General features: G+C 38.5%; 2 protein-coding genes across 3 annotated transcripts in view; one reads left to right on the top strand and one right to left on the bottom strand.

The window, feature by feature from the left end:
* The window catches only part of LOC102028081 (E3 ubiquitin-protein ligase MARCH3), a gene marked incomplete at its 3' end in the record, with an annotated part of 149,218 nt that overhangs the window by 31,430 nt on the left and 99,858 nt on the right, over positions 1-17,930 (top strand).
* The window catches only part of LOC102023351 (skin secretory protein xP2-like), a 45,597-nt gene that overhangs the window by 7,378 nt on the left and 20,289 nt on the right, over positions 1-17,930 (bottom strand). The window contains exon 2 of the mRNA XM_013512119.1: positions 100-189. Within this exon, the coding sequence (XP_013367573.1) occupies positions 100-189 (90 nt within the window). The remainder of the gene's footprint in view (positions 1-99; positions 190-17,930) is intronic.

The following is a 17,930-nucleotide window of genomic DNA, read 5'->3' as shown; positions in this document are numbered from 1 at the left end:
GCTGTCCGCCCCGAGCGCCGCCCGCGGGACCCGCTGCGGGCAGCGGGGTGGGTCCGAGCGCCGGTGCGTCCCAGGGGCGAAGTTGAGTTAAGGACCTACCGCGCTGGACTTGAGGTTCCACCTGACGCTTCGCCCAAGGCAGGTCTGGGTCAGTGCTCGGGCTTTTCTCTGAATGTGCAAGCTGCGTTTCTGTGAGGCAATGGCATGCGTGCAGTTTACACTGTGTGCACTAAATGGAATTCAGTACAGTATTATCTCGCCATTCTTACTGGACAGGAATGAAAGCTTGGTGAGAGTACTAGAGAGAGACTTGGGTCTAAAATTTGGGAATATTCAGATATTTGGAAAATATAAAACATCGATACATATAATTTTTCGTGTGTATGTGTGTATAAGGATATTCCGTGTGTGTGTGTGTGTGTGTGTGTGTGTGTGTGTGTGTGTGTAAAATTAACAGGTGAATGAGGTAGAGATACATGAAGGGCAGCTCAGCCTTGAACTTTCCCTGGGTCCCAGGGATGAGCCCTCTAGCTGCGGGGCGCGCGGTGAGCATGTGTGCGTCTGCCGGATCTGTCTGGGTCAGTGTATGTCCATGAACTTTACGAGCATTCGGTTCAACACCGCTCGGTGCAGATTGCGCGTTCCTGTTTTACAGCCCAGCAGCCGCCAGCCGGCCCATCTGTTAAAACATAACGTGTGCACTTCAGTCAGCACTGGGGTGGAGTGTGGGCAGGGGCCACCCTTGGCAGAAACAACGTGCTACAAACAAGGCCTGCCTCTCAAGTTCTATTTTCATTCATTATTTGGCCGGAACTTGAGATTTTGTGAGAAGGATGGCAGAGTGCAATATTGTCTCTAGAAATGGCAAACTATATTTTGTGAAATAATTACAGCCGAGATTGGGAGGATTATGGGAGAAAAAATAATCCCCCTGGGGGCAAAATGTAGTGCTTGTCACATCACCGTGCAGCACTGGTTTACTGCTTTGCAGTAGTGTGTATATCATAACTGTTTTCCTTTGCTTCTTAAGAGAATGCATTAAAATTGAATTGTTTTGCGCCAAAAAAACCCACCTTAATAGAAGTAAGCACAGCTTTATTGCAGAGACTAGAATTAAGTCTGCTTAAGTAATTCTAATGAAACATAGTTTTAGGAATTTATAATTTGGATATAAATTCATATTCAGCCTAATCATTAGTCATAACGGTTCACAACTTATAGTTTAAAAAATAATAAAAAGACTTTATCAAAAATTCTGATGACTAAAAGGATACGGGAGGAGCAGTAGAACTTAATAAGTTCCTGCAGCCACATGACTGATATTTAAAAAAAATTATGAATTCTTTTAATAGCATAATTACTTTGGATAACAATAAAGGCAATATTTTTGTGAAGCATATTTGATGTTTTCAAAATAATTTTATGTCAGTAATTACATGTTAATAGTGATGTTCATTATATGTGGACAGAATAAACTGGAATGGTTTTAAGAACTCATAAAAAGTATTGTTTTCACTTTTATGGTCCATAAATATTTTTTGGAAATATGCAGATTCTTAATATACGTGTGTCTAAATTTGTGATGAGTTCCTTTTTTTTTTTTTTTTTGTCTTTTTGAGACAGGGCCTCTCTCTGCAGTTCAGGCTGGCCTTGAGCTCACTTTGTGGCCCAGGCTGACCTCCATGTGATGAGTTCTATAGACACAATAATTCTTTGAGTTTGATATGAGTCATCCAACTCTACTGGATTTCTTTAAGAAATTCAGTTCTCAAGCTGAACGCCAGTCCTGGGAATTCAATTCTCAGGCCTGGATAGGACCTAGGAAACTACATTTTCAACAAGCTTCCCCAAATGATTCTCATATCAGGAAACCATATTTCAAAAAATACTAGAATATTGTTTATGTTATAAAAGAACATGGGCTTTAAATTGATTTAGCAAATAATTATTCAGAAATTTCCAGTTGTCATTTACTGGCCTTGTGAAATTTATTGGTGCTGTAATGCGTTAACTCTTTTTCCAAACAATGGGCCCCTTTTAAAAGTCATGTGTTTGAAGATGTTTAGGAATCCTTAGCTATTCCTGTTCCAGGTTGGTGCCAATTCTAAGGAAGTCTTAGAAGCAAGGTAAGTTAAGACCCCTCACTAATTTTGACCCCTTCACCACCTTTTTTCAAAACATTGGGTTCCTTGGAAGCTCTGGGATGACTTGGCCAGCTGTAATATAGATGCTGGTCATTTCTCCCAGGAGGGTAGGAGAGAAGACATCTTTGTCTCAGTAAAAGCCCCCGTAGATTTGGGGCTGTCACCACAGTATAAGCTTCTGCTGGGCTAGTACAGGCTTGTGCAAGTCAGGTGTCTCCTTGGGAAGATGTGGTCTGCTCTGCTGTCAGCCAGCAGACTGTCTCTAGCTGCCTATCTTTGAGATCTGGAAACCTTGTCTTCTGAAAATCACCTTAGAAGTATTTTGAGCTGTCCAACCAAGTAGGTGGATTTTCTCATCATCAAAGGGAAGGGGTTGAGAATTGCTATCTGTCTTTTCACCGAAATCAGTGTGGATTTTTATTTATTCATTATTACCAGTTAGTTTTTTATTTATTGTTTGGTGTTGACATCTGGTTTCTATTCTCCCATGTCAGACTGGCATAATTCTCCAAATAAAACTCTTAAATAAGGTTTGAAAGAGAATGGATCTGACAGAAGTTGTCCTTCCCTCTTACTCTCATTCAAGTACCAAAAGACCCAAGTGACTTAGCAGAGGACAGCAGTACCCAGAACTTTTACTCACCTGATGACAAAGGAACATGGCTCTGCTGAGACACTGAGTTTGGATTGTTCCAAACCATTGGATCATCACCGGGACTTTTATGGAGCAATTTCTGTGTAAAGAAGCACTTGGCAGGCGTATTGACAGGTCATTTTCTTAACAATCTTTTGAGGACAATGATTTCCACTCCACACTTTGTTCCAGATGAGCAAACTGCAGTTATAAAAGGATAATATTTAGATCCTGTCTTTTCATATTCAAAGATGACACCAGCCACTGAGAAGTTGGCCTTATGTTTTGAACTGTTTTTATTTAGTAGTGTGGTGATATGATAAGGTTAGGCCTAGTCATTTGTGTCATCTACAGTTAACCCTGGTCTTTCATTTTTTCTTACACTGAATATGACTTTGCAGCAGTTTTCTTTATAAAGTTAGCCACCATATGTGATAGTTTGGTTCTGTGACCCTAACGTTAACTACCCAACCTTGACCTAGAGAGGCACATAATTTGCTAAAGATCATAGAGATTGACAGGAGTAAAGACTACATGAAGAATTCTTGTGATGTGTATTTTAGCCCTGTGCTGTTTTGTCTGTAGTCAGGTTATGCTGCACTGGTAAGAAAGACATCATTACTTACATTTCATTTGCCTAGTTTCAGCATAATTTGATGGACTTAGAAAAGTTAAAGATCCTTAGAAAAGTTAAAGTAAGAAAAGTTAAAGTTACAGCCACTGATCATACAATGGCCCTGATTTGGGCCCAGTTTAAAAAATAAGAAGCCTACAGTACAATGCTGCTTTACTTGAAACTGGGCTGTAGGTCATTGCAAGCTTCTATGTAACACTGATTTCCCCCGCTCCCTGCCATGGAATACTTCTGACATCTAACTTTCATTTGAAAAATTATTTTCAAGTTTTAGACTCTTTTATTACCCTTATTCTCATGGTGAAATCTACTTGTACAAAATTCACTTTTCAAGTCAACCTGTTTTCTTAGCATCACCTAGTACTTAAATTTTAGCCATTTTAAGTAGTGCTTCTCAGAATACCCCTTCCGACTCCTACCTTTGCTGTTGAGTTTCCGTCTAGTAATAGAGAGCAGTCACTGAGCTAGAAAGTTTTACTCTAGTTTTAGCTTTGTAGATTTAATGATAATTGTAGTAAGAAAATAGAAGTGGGTAAAGGATGATATTAGAGTCATGTTGAGAGCTGTGTCATGTTAGATATCCCTAGCTTATAGTGTCGCTGAGAAATTTAAGACCCAGATGATTGAAGTGACAGATGCATTCGTCTGTGGCCTCACAGACTCTCCTAATACAAGTGGAAAACATAGCAGAAGACAACAGACCCTGAGTTACACGAGAAAAACAAATGTTAAACTCTGAGAAGGGAACTGGGCCAGAAGTGAAGGGTCAGGGGTGGGGGTGGGACTGGGAGCACGTGGGAAAGAAATACCTGTAGTAAAATGCCAGACAGGGTGGTAAGAAATTTATAGAGGTGCGGATGGTTTGGGGTTTCTTTGGAGCACTGATTCTGTTTTATATTGTCTTTACAACCTGCTTACTCTGCTGGCTTTAAATAATTTATTATAGCAGCAGGCCTTCCCCTGGTTAGTTTCCTTTTTTATAACTTTTTCCTTCTCATCCCTGGATCTGACCAGAAGCACGTATAATGGTGTGGCTGCTCTCAAGTACTTAGGAAAATCCATGACTACTACTGTACATCATAAACCCATTGCTGCTCTATTCTATTTTACAGTGTTTCTTCTCTGTTATATTAACTTGGTATCTGTGTCTTAAACAATACTTTATTAATATGCACAATGATACTTTTGGTCTTATTCTTCTTGGCTGGATGTATCTTTGAGTACTCCATCATCAGACCACCATTGATCTAATGGTGTATTTATTGCTCACTGTTGCTGCACTGGCAAGAAACCCAGTATAGCTCTAAAAATTTGATTAAAAAGAAATCAAGTTTTTGCAAGGCGTAGCCATCCAATTATGTTAGAAGCTGTCAAGTATATTTTATGCTAAAATGTACACACACATTTCAAGTGAGCAAAATGAGCTCTTTTTGAAGGCTTTTAAAACTTTTGCCGTGAAATAAACAGAACAAGAAGATGCCTTGTAATTGGAAAAATTATGAGTGTACTCCGAATCCCAGCCAAAGAGAAGATACAGGGTTCTTTTCAGATTATACCTTTGAACACTGAAATGGACACATTTATCTTTTTAATTGACAATTAAAATAAAGATGTTAACAGATAGCTCCCATCTTTAACTATTCTTCCAGGTAATCGGTACAAAGCAAAATGAGCTGAAATTAATTACCAAATATTAATTAAGTACCTATCATGGGTAATACCTCTCCTTTGCTTCACTAAATCAGAATTCAGGGATTCACATCTTTGGAAACCTTTTGTGTGTTCCCCTTTGGCCTGATAGCTTCCTTAGGGAGAGCCTTTGTCTTCTGTCTTCTCTAGTCAGACTGGGAACCCCCTGAAGGCAAAGACTACAGTTTTTATCTTGTAGTTTCTCAGGAAAGGTTACTCAGGAAATAGTTTCTAGATTCACTAGAGGCTACAAAGAATTGTAAGTGAACATCTTACAAGGATGTGCTTAAAGAAAGATACCTATCAAAAGTCTGAATGGTAATAATAACTGAAATGCAGAACTCCACTTTCAGCTTTAGTACCCACATTAGCACTTCATAGAATGCTCATCCATTCCTACCCCACCCATTTTTGAAGTCCTTCTGCTTCATTCATGCCTTCTCTCCTCTCACTACCTTTCTTTGTGACTCTTCACGATGTCTCCCACTCCCTTCTAGGCTGTCGCCCAGGCATCCTCTTCTGTTCACACACCCTTTATATCTTGAAAGGTAGCTGATTCATGGCCCCATTTTGATACTTGGGACAGCCTCACTCTCACATCTTCTGCACATGGCTCGGTTCTGTTCACCGTACTGTGTGGGTTACTAGGTAGCTTTAACAGTGTGTGGTTTTGGAGACCCTGAAGAGCAAGATGGTGCTGTGCCTAGAGGCTGCTGGTATCCAAAACTCAGGGTGATGGGAAAACTTTTTTAAATAACTGCAGTAGATTTTTAGTTCAGAGCCTAATATTTGTAATAGTTTTCATTTATAAATCTTGTTTTCTTCAGGAAGTGCCTCCAACGTAGTCTTATTTATCACATAGTCTAGTGACTGATGTAAGTACTAGTCCTGGGAGCTGTATTACATGTCATGTGCAGACCTTGGGTCAAGGTGGAGTTTACTGTTCAACTGAATTTAAGCATAACTGCCCAAATTCAAGGCCATTAAGGTAATGTTTTATGTTAGAGTTTATGGAGACTTGGAGGATACAGGAGATCAAGATTCCTAATTTTCTGTCTTGTCTGGAAGATTGTGCCTCCCTTAATATAGGTGTTCTCTTCTTATAACTGCCAAGGATATACTAGGAAATTGAATGATTAAGTCTAAAAGGTATTTAGTGTTAGAGGCCTAGATGAGCAACCCTGGATTAGGTCATGAGTGCAACATTGGTTTATTTTGTGTCTTATTAATCAGGAGTACTTATCTCTGCATATCCTAGGATTTCCCCTTTTACTTTTGGATGTGGGGCCTGGGAAAGCCTTAAGGAAGGCTTCAGGTGAGGGTGTAGAGGCAGATCACCTTATCCCCTTCTCTGCAATGAATAAAGTTCAAATGTTCTCCCTGTGGTGTTTTGCTTTGCATTTTCTCAAATCTGCCTTTCAATGTTCTAGATACCAAATCTTCTTTCTCTTACACTTGCAGGTCCCTTAACCTTTTAAGTGACCCTAATTTCAACTTCTCTTCTTAATTCAGTCCCCACCTTTCAGTAATGTTTTCCCTTTTTTGATACTCACTTTACCTTTTCAGATAAGGACTCTATTTTATTAAAAAAGGCAAATTATAATCAGTGTGACTAACCATTATTCTTTTCCCTGCAAGAGTAAGTGCATTTTTTACCATTGTCAAAGGATTTTCACAGAGAATTCCAGTGTGTTTTTATGATGGGATATATTGGGTGCTTTGACAGCCTCAGAGAATGCAAAAGTAATTAGCCTCACGAAACCTTAGCCATACCTGCCAGTGTCCTCTTTACCTGCTTAATAAGTCACAATTCCCACCTCCTGCTCACTTTCCTATCACTAAGGAGCAAGATCAGAAAGCTCCACTGACAACAGATACGTAGTCATTGCAACCAAGGAAATGAAGCTTTCTGCAGAAACCAAACCAGTGCACTTAGAATAGGGAGAAGGTCAGCCCTCCCTGGACTTCTTTAAAAACATGACATGTAGACGGATGCATCTTTTGTTTACTTCTTAATTTGTTTTTCTCAGTAACCATTGCCTGTTTCTCTTTTAAGATTGGGTTATTGCATTGTGGGTAATGTCAACAGTTGTCACATTTTCTTTCCCTTCAGAATTATTGCCAGTGGGTTTCAGTTTTCTGTTCCTTGTTCCTTGTTTTTTCTGATCTACCTGATTAAATTGTGTTGTTTCTAACCTCTTCATGTATTTTCCCAACACTTTCCTGTGCCCTGGCAACGTCTCACAATTAAATACCATCCTCACATTAAGTGAATTTCCACTTTTCTTATGAAGTAATGGAGACATTAAGTGGAATCCTGATAGTGACCCATTCAAGAATTAAGGCATCATTTACTATTCTGTTTTAATTATGGTCTGTAGCACATTTTCACCAGTTACAGTGTTCACCTCATTTTCCAAGTAGTGTTTCTCAAACATTGTATGAAATTGTACAATCTGGATACATGAAATTTCTGCTCTCCATTATGTGCTAGATTTATAATTCTATAATTTTCATGTAGGAAGAATGTTTATTAGACTGGAATAGTTAATTTAGTTTCAAGCCATACTGTTTTTTTTCTTATTGTGAACCATTAGGCGTTTATGTAATCTTTTATTTCATTTCATTCCCAATCCCCACCATCTAGAGAGCCCATCCCAGACCTCATCACAGTCCTGGAAGTTTGTATTTGCAATCCCATGGAAAAGTTATTGGAATAACTTTTGTATCTAGTGAGTTAATCCCAATCTACCACTCCCAGTGCAACCCACGGTGTAGATAAAGGTACAATTATATATCCAAAATAGTGGGGAGCCAGGGAGGTCATAGGTCCAGCTAGGATGATGGCTAGTGGGAACAAAGGCCTTGACCAAGGGCCAAACCCGGGTTTTATAAATTCATGAAGAAGGGAGTGGCTTGAGGATGAGTGACAGAGAATGGTGGGAAGTACATGAGTGCTGTGAGCTGGGCTAGGTAGGTAGTCCGAAATCACCTCTGCAATATGCAGAGAGAAGGATATACAGAAGGAATAATCCACATAACACAATTCAAGGTAGTATCTAATGTTTTGGGGTCAGTACTTCAGCCATGATGTATAATTCGCTATGCGCTGAGAAGTCATAGCCTCTTATCTCAAGGCTCAATCCCAGCTGACAGCGTGGAGCACGGCCCTCCATCCCGCCCAGCTCACATCTGTTTTCTGGAAGGTATAGGGGTAACACTGACCTGTTGCTTTGCTTCAAATACTATACATCAGCACCTCAGCTGGACTGATTTGCATGGCTTAAAGCCAACTGAAGGAATAAGGTAAGTCTCAGCCAGCTCTGTACACATCAATACATGGAAACAGGGCCAGGTTTAGCCAAAATGACAACTGTCTCTCAAGGAAAGTCATCGGGTAGTCCTCCACAACTTGAACTCTCATGTCTTCTCTGGAGTGCTTCTCTTGCCTAGTCCTCTTGTCCCAAGATAGTATGACATTGCTTTTGCTTCCTTAACATGTGGCCTGTACCTGGAACGTATGGTGGTTTTACATGATTTCTATGACAACTCTTGTAAGGGCTAAGTTAACAGACTTAGGCTACAAAAGATCCATGGAATATATTCGTCATGTAGATTGTGGAAGAAGAACAGATGTCCCAGATAGGTAGGAGGTAAAAGATTTTTAACAGGTGGGAAAACCATAGAGAGGCCATTTGGTACTGGCTACTTGTGCCAAAGTACCATCTTCCTGTTGTGATTTCTAGAGTGTTTCCCCTTGGGCTGTTCTATATCCCAGGATTCTTAGAGTTCACTGACCTAGAGTCAGAGTCTTAGTTCTAGTTCTAACCTTCTCAGAGACAGAAAAATGAGAGGTTTCTTAAAATAGTAATACCCACATGAAGGTGATATGGCAACTTGTTAGCTCTTCTGCATACAAAACAAAAGACTCCAAATCAAATTGACATAAAGAGGAAGGATTGTACTTTCTCATCTCAGAAATAGGACCTATGGTCAGATAGCTTGATCCAGTGGTACATGATATCATCAAGGATATAGGTCCCTTTCATCTCTGTCTGTGTTGTTCTCAGGGAATGTTTCACTCTAGAACAGGTCCTTTTCCTATTTGCAAGGTGACTGTAGGCGTTTAGATGTCACCTGCAGACATGACAATATCTAAAGCACAGAAAATGGAAATGCTTCCCCTATTCCAAGGTCATTATTCCAGAATATGAAAACATTTCTTGGAAGACTCCCAGAGAACTGGCTCACAAACCCATTTCTCAGTCAGTCAGTAGCAAAGGGTCATTGCCTGAGAGAAGAGGAGGTGAACTTAAACAAAATCAAGATTCTGTTAGCAAGAAACGTGTGTGTGTGTGTGTGTGTGTGTGCCTGTGTGTCTATGCATTGGGGGAAGTATGGTGAGGGACGGATGTTGGCAGGCAAATGTGTTTACTCCATGTTGTGATTTGGAAAATAACTATGAAGTTCCCCGCATGACTGCTGTGAGGTTGGTGGGTACCACTGAACTGCTACACATTTCTGGGTGCAAAATGGCAAGGCCTAGATAGACAGAGAAAAAAGCCACAATGCAGGCTAATTAAGGGCAGAGAGATGAGCCAAGATCAATCATTATTCTGATTAGAACCACAATAAACCCTGATGAATTGAGATGTACTAATTTATATCTGTTTGTACTTGATAAGTATATGAGCTTTACAGAGTAAAAAAGATTAAAATAATTTTCTTATTTCTCAATAATTCTATATTTCTGGAGTATTATCTTGTGGTATAGGTCTATTTGAATATAAAAATTTTCATTAACTTTATATATCATGTTAACAAGACTGATAAGTACTGATGATTGTAACCAGCCATTTTATATTGAGTGCCCTTTTGTGAATTGAGACTTAAGCGTCCAACAGGAGCTAGAAATTTGCTTAGGTCACACAACTAATAAGTGGCTTAGCTAAGGTTTGGACTTGGGCCCATTGCTCGTATCCTCTCCTATTCTCCGTGATTTTGCTTTGCTTGGAAGAGTCTCAGGACTGCCGTGGCTGCAGCCCCTTACATGATGGCGCCCTGCCCAACACTCTGACCCCATTATTTACCCTCTTGCTCTCACTCAGGTTTCTAACCACACGACCTCCTTGTTGTTGGTCTAATAAGTAATTCTCACTCTCACCTGTGACCCATTGCATTGGTGATTCCTTCTGCTTGGGTCACATATAGTCAGCTTCTGTGGCTCCATCATCTCCATCCTGGCCTCTCAATGTCTGCTTTTCATACATAATTCCCAGGGCTGATGTATTTATCTGTTAGGACCTCCTCTGTTCCCACCTTAATCCTCAGTTTGTGCTCTGGTTTCGTTTCCTTTATAGTCCTGGCGCAACCTTATGTGATTTAGTCATTTGTGTATTTATTTTTATCTGTTTCCTCCACTGAACTATCAATTGCATGAGGGCAGAAACCATAATTGTGTTTGTAAGATGAATGAAAGAACAAGTGACTAAGTTAATGAATAAATGAAGTTTTGATTAAAACTTCAATTAAAAATCCATAGTCTTTATTTCCTATTTCAAGTATAAGGTAAAATCCCAATTGTCATTTAAGCCTGAAAATATCCATCTTAGATTTTTGTCTTATAAAAATGAAAAACTAAGCAGGGTGTGGTGGTGTGTGTCTATAATTCCAGCACTAGGAGGGCTGGGCAGGAGGATTGTGTGGCAAGTTCCATGCCAGCCTAATCTACATAATGAGTTCAAGGCTGGCCTGGACTGTAGTACATAGTCAGACCCTGTCTCAAAAAAATAAATTTGAAACTAGCAAAATTTAATTTTAATTTTGTTTGAGGGAGGGAGTGAGAGAGGGAGATGGAGAGAGGGAAAGGGAAATGGATATAAAAGTTCTTTGGAGAAAAGATATACTTACTACCCTAATATTTTGTTAGTTTCAAGAAAGCCTGGTATAGCTCAGCATGGTGGTGCCTACATGTAATCCAGCACTCTGGGAGGCTGAGGCAGGGAAATTGCAAGTTTGAGCCCAGCCTAGGCACCTAATAACTGAGCAAGACCCTGTCTCAAAATAAAAAGTTAAAAAGGGCTGAAGAGTGTAGCTCATCATCACGGCCTTGGGTTCAATGCCCAGTACTGAAAAAAAAAGGAAAGAAGGGAGAAAAATGCCTAGTACAAGAGGGAAAGTTTAATGTGCTCTAGATTTTTTATTATTATAATTTTAAATACATCAACACTTTTTTTTTTACATCAACACTTTTAAGGCTGCATCATAGGCTGAAATAATTATAATTACATGATCATTTATAGTGGCAAATTCACTTAAGCACAAATTGTTTTTTCTGCAACACATTCTTTTTCATTTGAACTCATGTATCTACTAAAACAATTTCTTCTCAGCACTGTATCCTTAATTATTCTGAAGTAATTGTAAAGGTTCAAATTGAAAAATAGCTTTTCCTCACATAATAATTTGGAAGGAGTTGACAGAAATAAAGCAGAGTGCTTCCCTCCAGAGTCGTTTTTTCTTTGCCTGTCCCATTCATCACTAAAAGTAGATACTTCTGTGTTTTCTTTCACTGTTGTTCGAGGTGTCATTTACAAACTGCATTGTGAGGCATTATTTTCTGAGACCGTGATACTACCACTCAGTTAAATAAATCATCAATGGAGAAGAACTTTGCAGCCCCCTCCTTCCTCTTCGTCTTCCCTGCCTTCCCCAGGTGACCTCGAAAGCTATGATGTCTCCACACGGAATATCAGTCTACTTGACGTTGTTTTCCATCTCCGTATGTTCCCACTCATAAAAACCTGTTAAAGTTGTTTACCGTGAAATACACTTCTGAGCTAAATTCCCTATATCGTATTTCCAAAAGCAGATCTAAATTTTATGAAGAGTAAAATACATCTGTACTTGAAAGTAAATTTTAATCTAGTTCTTACTTTTTGTTATGCCTCAGAAGCAAGTAAGAGAAATGCAGAGGAAAGCAAGGCAAGAGGATGTTTTGATGTTGTCATTGTACTTTCTTCTTGCGTGTCCTGGCGGGAACCCTCTGCTTCCTCACTTTGTCTTCACTTTATAACCTGAGCAGAGTTGGGTGCGTGATTGTGTGAGAGTTCATCAGAATCCTAGTGAAAATGAGATCAGTAATTAAAGGGCAGGACCAGTGTATGTTACTGTTTAAGTTCCACAGATCTGCATAGCTCTTGAGAGCATGTCTGTGGGAGGGTAGTTTGTATATGCAGTAGACTTTTATGGATCCTTTTATGGATTAACCAGTGCTTTCTCCCTGTTTTTGTTCTTGTTTTGTTTTCTTTCAAGGCTATGTGGGTGAGAAGCAGCATGAAGTTATAGAAAATGTATACCAAAAGCATAAGTGATGAGAAAGAATCTATAAAGGGTACGCGCACATAGCTGGACTATTTCCCAAGTACCTTGCAGGGATGGTGGTAAAGCTTCTTTGGCAGAAACAAAGTAGAACATGTGCATTTCCATGTGTGAACACGGTGCATTGAAAGGTCCTTTATGAGTCACAAAGCAGCTGCTTTTGAGCTGGTGTAGCCATGGAGTTTTGGAAATTCACTTAAATAGGTGTATTGCAGACTCCTGACATCTGTTTTGGAGCTTTGGTTGAGTGTTAGGGATTTGCTTATTCACAAGTGGCATCAAACTAGTATTCTTCATTAGAATGTTGAATCCTTTGTTCATTTCTTTAGGGTTTGGAGATCAAAGCCGACAAGAAAAGACAACTTTAAAAAAAATTTTATTAGTACATGTTTGCATTACATAATGTTTACATTCATGGTGTGGAGTTGGTTCATCTTAATTCCTTTTTCATCCCTTCTCTCTCCACTCCCTCCTCCCTTTCTCCATATTGTGATCCCCTTCCCATTGGAGAAAGATTTATCTTCCTGCTTTCTATTATCTAGTATTTGCTCTTTATTTATAATTTGCAATGAGGAATACTTCTATATTGTTGGTAAGAATGTAAACTAATGCAATCACTGTGGTTATTCTGCAAAAATCTAAAACTAGAAATGCAATTTGACTTAGGTGTTCCCCATCTAGATATCTTCCTGAAAGACATTTTTCTTAGTTTTGAAAGCTATCAATGACAGTATTAACTTTACCTAGTAAAACAACATTATGGAGTTATCAAGCATTTTTTTATTGTATGAAAGGTTTTCTTACTAGATATTTGTATCTTCTAATACATTGTTTTTCAGTGAGTTTTTAGGCTTTAACCATAGGTTTACCTATAAAAACTTCTGGCTCTTTTTGTACATTTCTGTTATCTGAATATTTGTTTTGGTGTACCTTTTTAAAAAGTTATTTTCACTTTTATAACACTTTCAGACTTAAATGATATCAGTATTGTTTCCTGTCACTTTCAACAAAAATTAGTTGTGATCAGTTCTTCAAAAAAGATAACAATTAGGACACAACTCTTTGGTGTTTTTGCTGTTTTTCAACTTATTAGATACCTGATATAATCTAATACTTTCACACATTGTTTTAATTTTTTAAAAAGATGAAAGCTTTTTAGTGAATCATAAATATGTGTTTCTAAATGACCAAGCAAAAAAAAAAATATGGCCACAAAATAAGATTAGTATGGATATCTTGAACTGAAAATCATTTGAAATGGCTCATGGCTACATTTTGTGCTAAATATAAAAATAATTGTGTTTCCCATGTGTGAGCATCAGAAGACGCAGTTGGAAATCCATGTGGTATAGCAAGTAGGTCACTATTAATGGTAGAACATGAGACAAGAAATGTCACAGCTAAGATTAGAGGCCCAAGCAGTATGTCTCACTGTGCTTGCTGCATTGGTCGTCCAAAGAAGTAGGACTCAACAGGGTATAACTAACTTTAAACATATTTGAAAGTATTAGCAAGGACAGCCTTTTAATCTGTCTTTCCCATTTGTTTCCAGGTAACTCACTTCCCCAGTTGGTTAAAAATAATTGACAGACCTCTGAATGCCAATTAAAATGTCAGCCGTTACATTCTAAAAGTACACACAGGAAGCAATAATCATCTATGTACATCTACTGATTTACCTGGTATTTGAAATTCTAACAAGGAATAACGGACCTGTTAAGGACAAACTCTTATGGAACAGATTAGAAGATACAGAAACAACTCCACACATGCTCAGCAACCTTATCTTTGACACAGGTGCCAAACATATTCACTGGAAGAAAGATAGCCTCTTTAATAAATGGTGCTGGAAAAACTGGCTTTGCACATGCCATAGATTAAAATTGGACCCATATCTTTCACCATGCACTAAACTAAATTTGAAATGGATCAAAGATCTAAATATTAAAACAGAAACACTAAATCTGCTAAAAGATAGAATAGGTAAAACTCTTGAAAGCACTGGTGTAGGCAGAGACTTTATGAATAAAACTACGATTGCCCAGGAACTATCACAAAAAATCAACAATTGGGATCTCATCTTATTAAAAAGCTTTTGCACAGCAAGAGAAACCACCAAAAGAGTGAAGGGACAACCTACAATGTGGGAAAACATGTTTTCCAGCTGTTCCTCAGACAAAGGCTTACTATGAAGAACATATAAAGAACTAAAAATTCAGACCTCCCAAATTTAAAGACCCAATCCAAAAATGGGCATCTGAGATGAATACACACTTCTCAGATGAAGAAGTAGAAATGGCAAATAAATACATGACTGATACTGGTCGTTTGAGAGATGCAAATTAAAACAACACTGAGATTCCATCTCACCCCAGAAAGGGTGGCTGCCGTCAAGAAATCAACCAATAACAAATGCTGGCAGTGCTGTAGGGAAAAAGGAGCCCTTCTCCACTGTTGGTGGGAGTGTAGACTGGTACAACCACTGTGGAAATCAGTGTGGAGATTCCTCAAAAAACTAGAATTGGAGGTTCCATTTGACCCAGTTATTCCCCTTCTGGGTATCTTCCCAGAAGAATTAAAACACTGTACCACAGCGATATATGTGTATCCATGTTTATAGCAGCACAATTTGTAATAGCTAGATGTTGGAAACAACGCAAATGCCCATCAACCGAGGAATGGATAAAAAAGATGTGGTCTTTTATACAATGGAGTACTTACTGAGCCATAAAGTAGAATAAACTTGAAACTTTAGTGGGTAAATGGATGCAACTTGAGACCATACTCATAAGTGAAATAAACCAGACTCATATGTATAAACATCATATTGTCTCCCTACTGTGAGAAACTGAAAGAGTAAACAAGATCCAAATATACAATAGATGTTGTAAAATGGGAAGAAACTGTTCAAAAGGAAAGAGAAACTGGGATGGGGGAAAGATGAAAAGAAGGAAGGGAAAAGCAAAAAAAAAAATACACACACACGCAAGATTGTTATACTACTAATTTCTCTTAGTTCATTGAAAAGAAAGGTTTGTGTTAATATTAGTTGGACAATTAAATGCCTATATCTTATACTCTGAGTAACTAAAGATAACGGTATGCAGTGTATTAGCCATTGTTACTCTCCTATTATCTTGTTTTGAAATTTTGTTTTACTTTTTTTCTCTTTAAAATAAAATTAAAAGAAAAAGACAAACTCTCTTAAATTCTCCTCTGTCTTCATAGTTGAGGGTTTGTTAGAATAGGCTAGTGCAGTGAGGGATACACTTTGAGGGAATCCAGTTACTTTTTGCTTTTCTCCTTGGGCAGTGTAAGGAAGATTTATTATTTATATGTGGAAATTTTTATCACAGAAGGTATCTGATTTTTGCAAGTATATTTAACATTCTGATTTTTAAGCAAAGGGCTAGGGAAGAAAAGCAGTGCTCTCAAGATTCCACTCTGATGAGAAATAACATCAGCTTTTTGGGCTCAGACTAAGAGCCTTGGGCTCTGAGTGTAGCCGTCCCCTCATGCTAGATTAAGCAGCTGAACACATGCCCAAAGAGCTTGTGGTTATTTGGATGAGTAGATAGAGGCATGCCGTGATGACTGAATTTGGATCTGTCATCAGAGCTTTATTCATTCACTTCCAGCACAGAGCCCTTCACAGAAGCACCCTAGCTTATGGACTCAGTATACTTTGAGTGGATAATTTTATTGCTTGAATCTCAGAGGCCTTCCTAGGCTTGTATTTTCAAAGATTATTAGTACAGATTAAAACACTATTTTGAACTAGGATTACTTCATGTATAACTTTAAAAAGGAAAGGTCTCAGTGAAAAAAAAGTACTTTTAAAAATATACTGTGTTATTAGTGTAAAATACAAATGTGACATAAAATTTACCACTTAATCATTTTAAAGTGTGCAATTCAGTGGTATTAAATATATTTCTAATGGTACGCAACGATCACCACCATCCATCTCCGGAACTCTATTCATCTCGTAAAACAAAAGCTCTGTACTGGGTGAACAGTAATTCCTACTCTGTCTTCCCATAGACCCTGGCAACCACTACTCTCCTTTCTGTCCCTGTGATTTTGACCACTCTACCTCATATAAGTGGAATCCAACAGTATTTGTCTTTGTGTGACTGACTCTCCTCACTTAGCATAAAGACCTGGAATGTCATGCATAACATGTCAAAATTTCTTTCCTTGTTGAGGCTGGATAATGTGCCTCATGGAACAATATTATGATAGTGTTTTTAATCTATATTCCTTTTTCCACTTAAACACAGAGCCTGAGTCCCTCAGGAATAGTATGTTGGGGAAGGGATTGGAAGCACAGACATCCCCACAAAAGGGGAATTCTGGGGGTGGTTTCCTGGTGGCAGTAGGGTCTGTTGGCTTTGGATCAGAGAACATATAAGATGTGTGACAGTTGGGCCTGGTTGCACCATTGAGTGCCTGATTCTCAGCCATCACAGTGCCAGCTGGTTGTGAGCTATAGAGTTAGCTCCTTGTCTAGCCCTCTGTTAGGGGATGTGAGATGACGAAGGTTTGTAGGAACATCCTGGAAAATATCTTGGAATGCCTGAAATATATTATTGTTTTTAAGTAAAAGTTTAGATTTGGGTGCACCTTTCATTTCAAGAATGTATGAGTAACTAGTAAATTTAAATCTTTATGTGCCTTGTGGGACCCCTTACCACCTTATGAAATTGGTTAGCTATTTCTGGTTGCTGCTGTGATACTTCTCTGTGAAGTCAACGTAAATGACCAAATGGCTGGGTCCCCAGAACCCTGAATCCTGTCCTTGCCTCTGCCTTTGACTGTAAAGGGATATAGGGAGTCACCAGGCTCCTTCCTGAACCTTGTGTTCTTCCTTTGGTAAAGAACAAAAAATGGACCATTTGTATAGATTTGTTCAGTGTTTAACACTATATGATTCCTTTCATCTTTCAAGTTTGTTGGTTTATTTTTCCTTTTTGTAAGTAGAAAGTTGTAAAATTATTGTGTAAAGTTAGAAGCTTTTAATTGTAAGGCAGTACTCACCAGGTTGCTGGTTGACTTCGTACGTTGCTGTTTCTTTTATCTGTGTTCTATGGAAGAGCTCAAATAAATGTGTTGTTCACTAATTCTATGCAAGAGTAGTCGATAAGTTTTGCATTTTAATGCAAGAATAAGCACGAGCTTTTTTGGTTAGATCAGTGAATTGGTTGTGGTTGGCAGAGTGTAGAGGTTCTAGTTTCTTGGGAAAATAAGAGGGAATTCAATATGTAAACATGTAAGAGGAACCCAGTGAAGATTCACATTGTTAATAACTCTGCCCCTTCATGTAGGAAATATAATACCAGCACTTATAAACTTATGTATGAAGAAGTAACACAAATAAAAATAACATGTGGAGGAGCCATCCTGTTGATACAGGAAAATAAAAACTCCCAACCTGAACGGTATCTGG

The sequence above is a fragment of the Chinchilla lanigera genome, unplaced genomic scaffold (genome assembly GCF_000276665.1).
Source record: "Chinchilla lanigera isolate Chin_1 unplaced genomic scaffold, ChiLan1.0 scaffold00014, whole genome shotgun sequence".
Lineage (NCBI taxonomy): Eukaryota > Metazoa > Chordata > Mammalia > Rodentia > Chinchillidae > Chinchilla > Chinchilla lanigera.
Note: the sequence above shows the minus strand (reverse complement) of the source record. Positions and strands in the feature narration are given on the sequence as shown.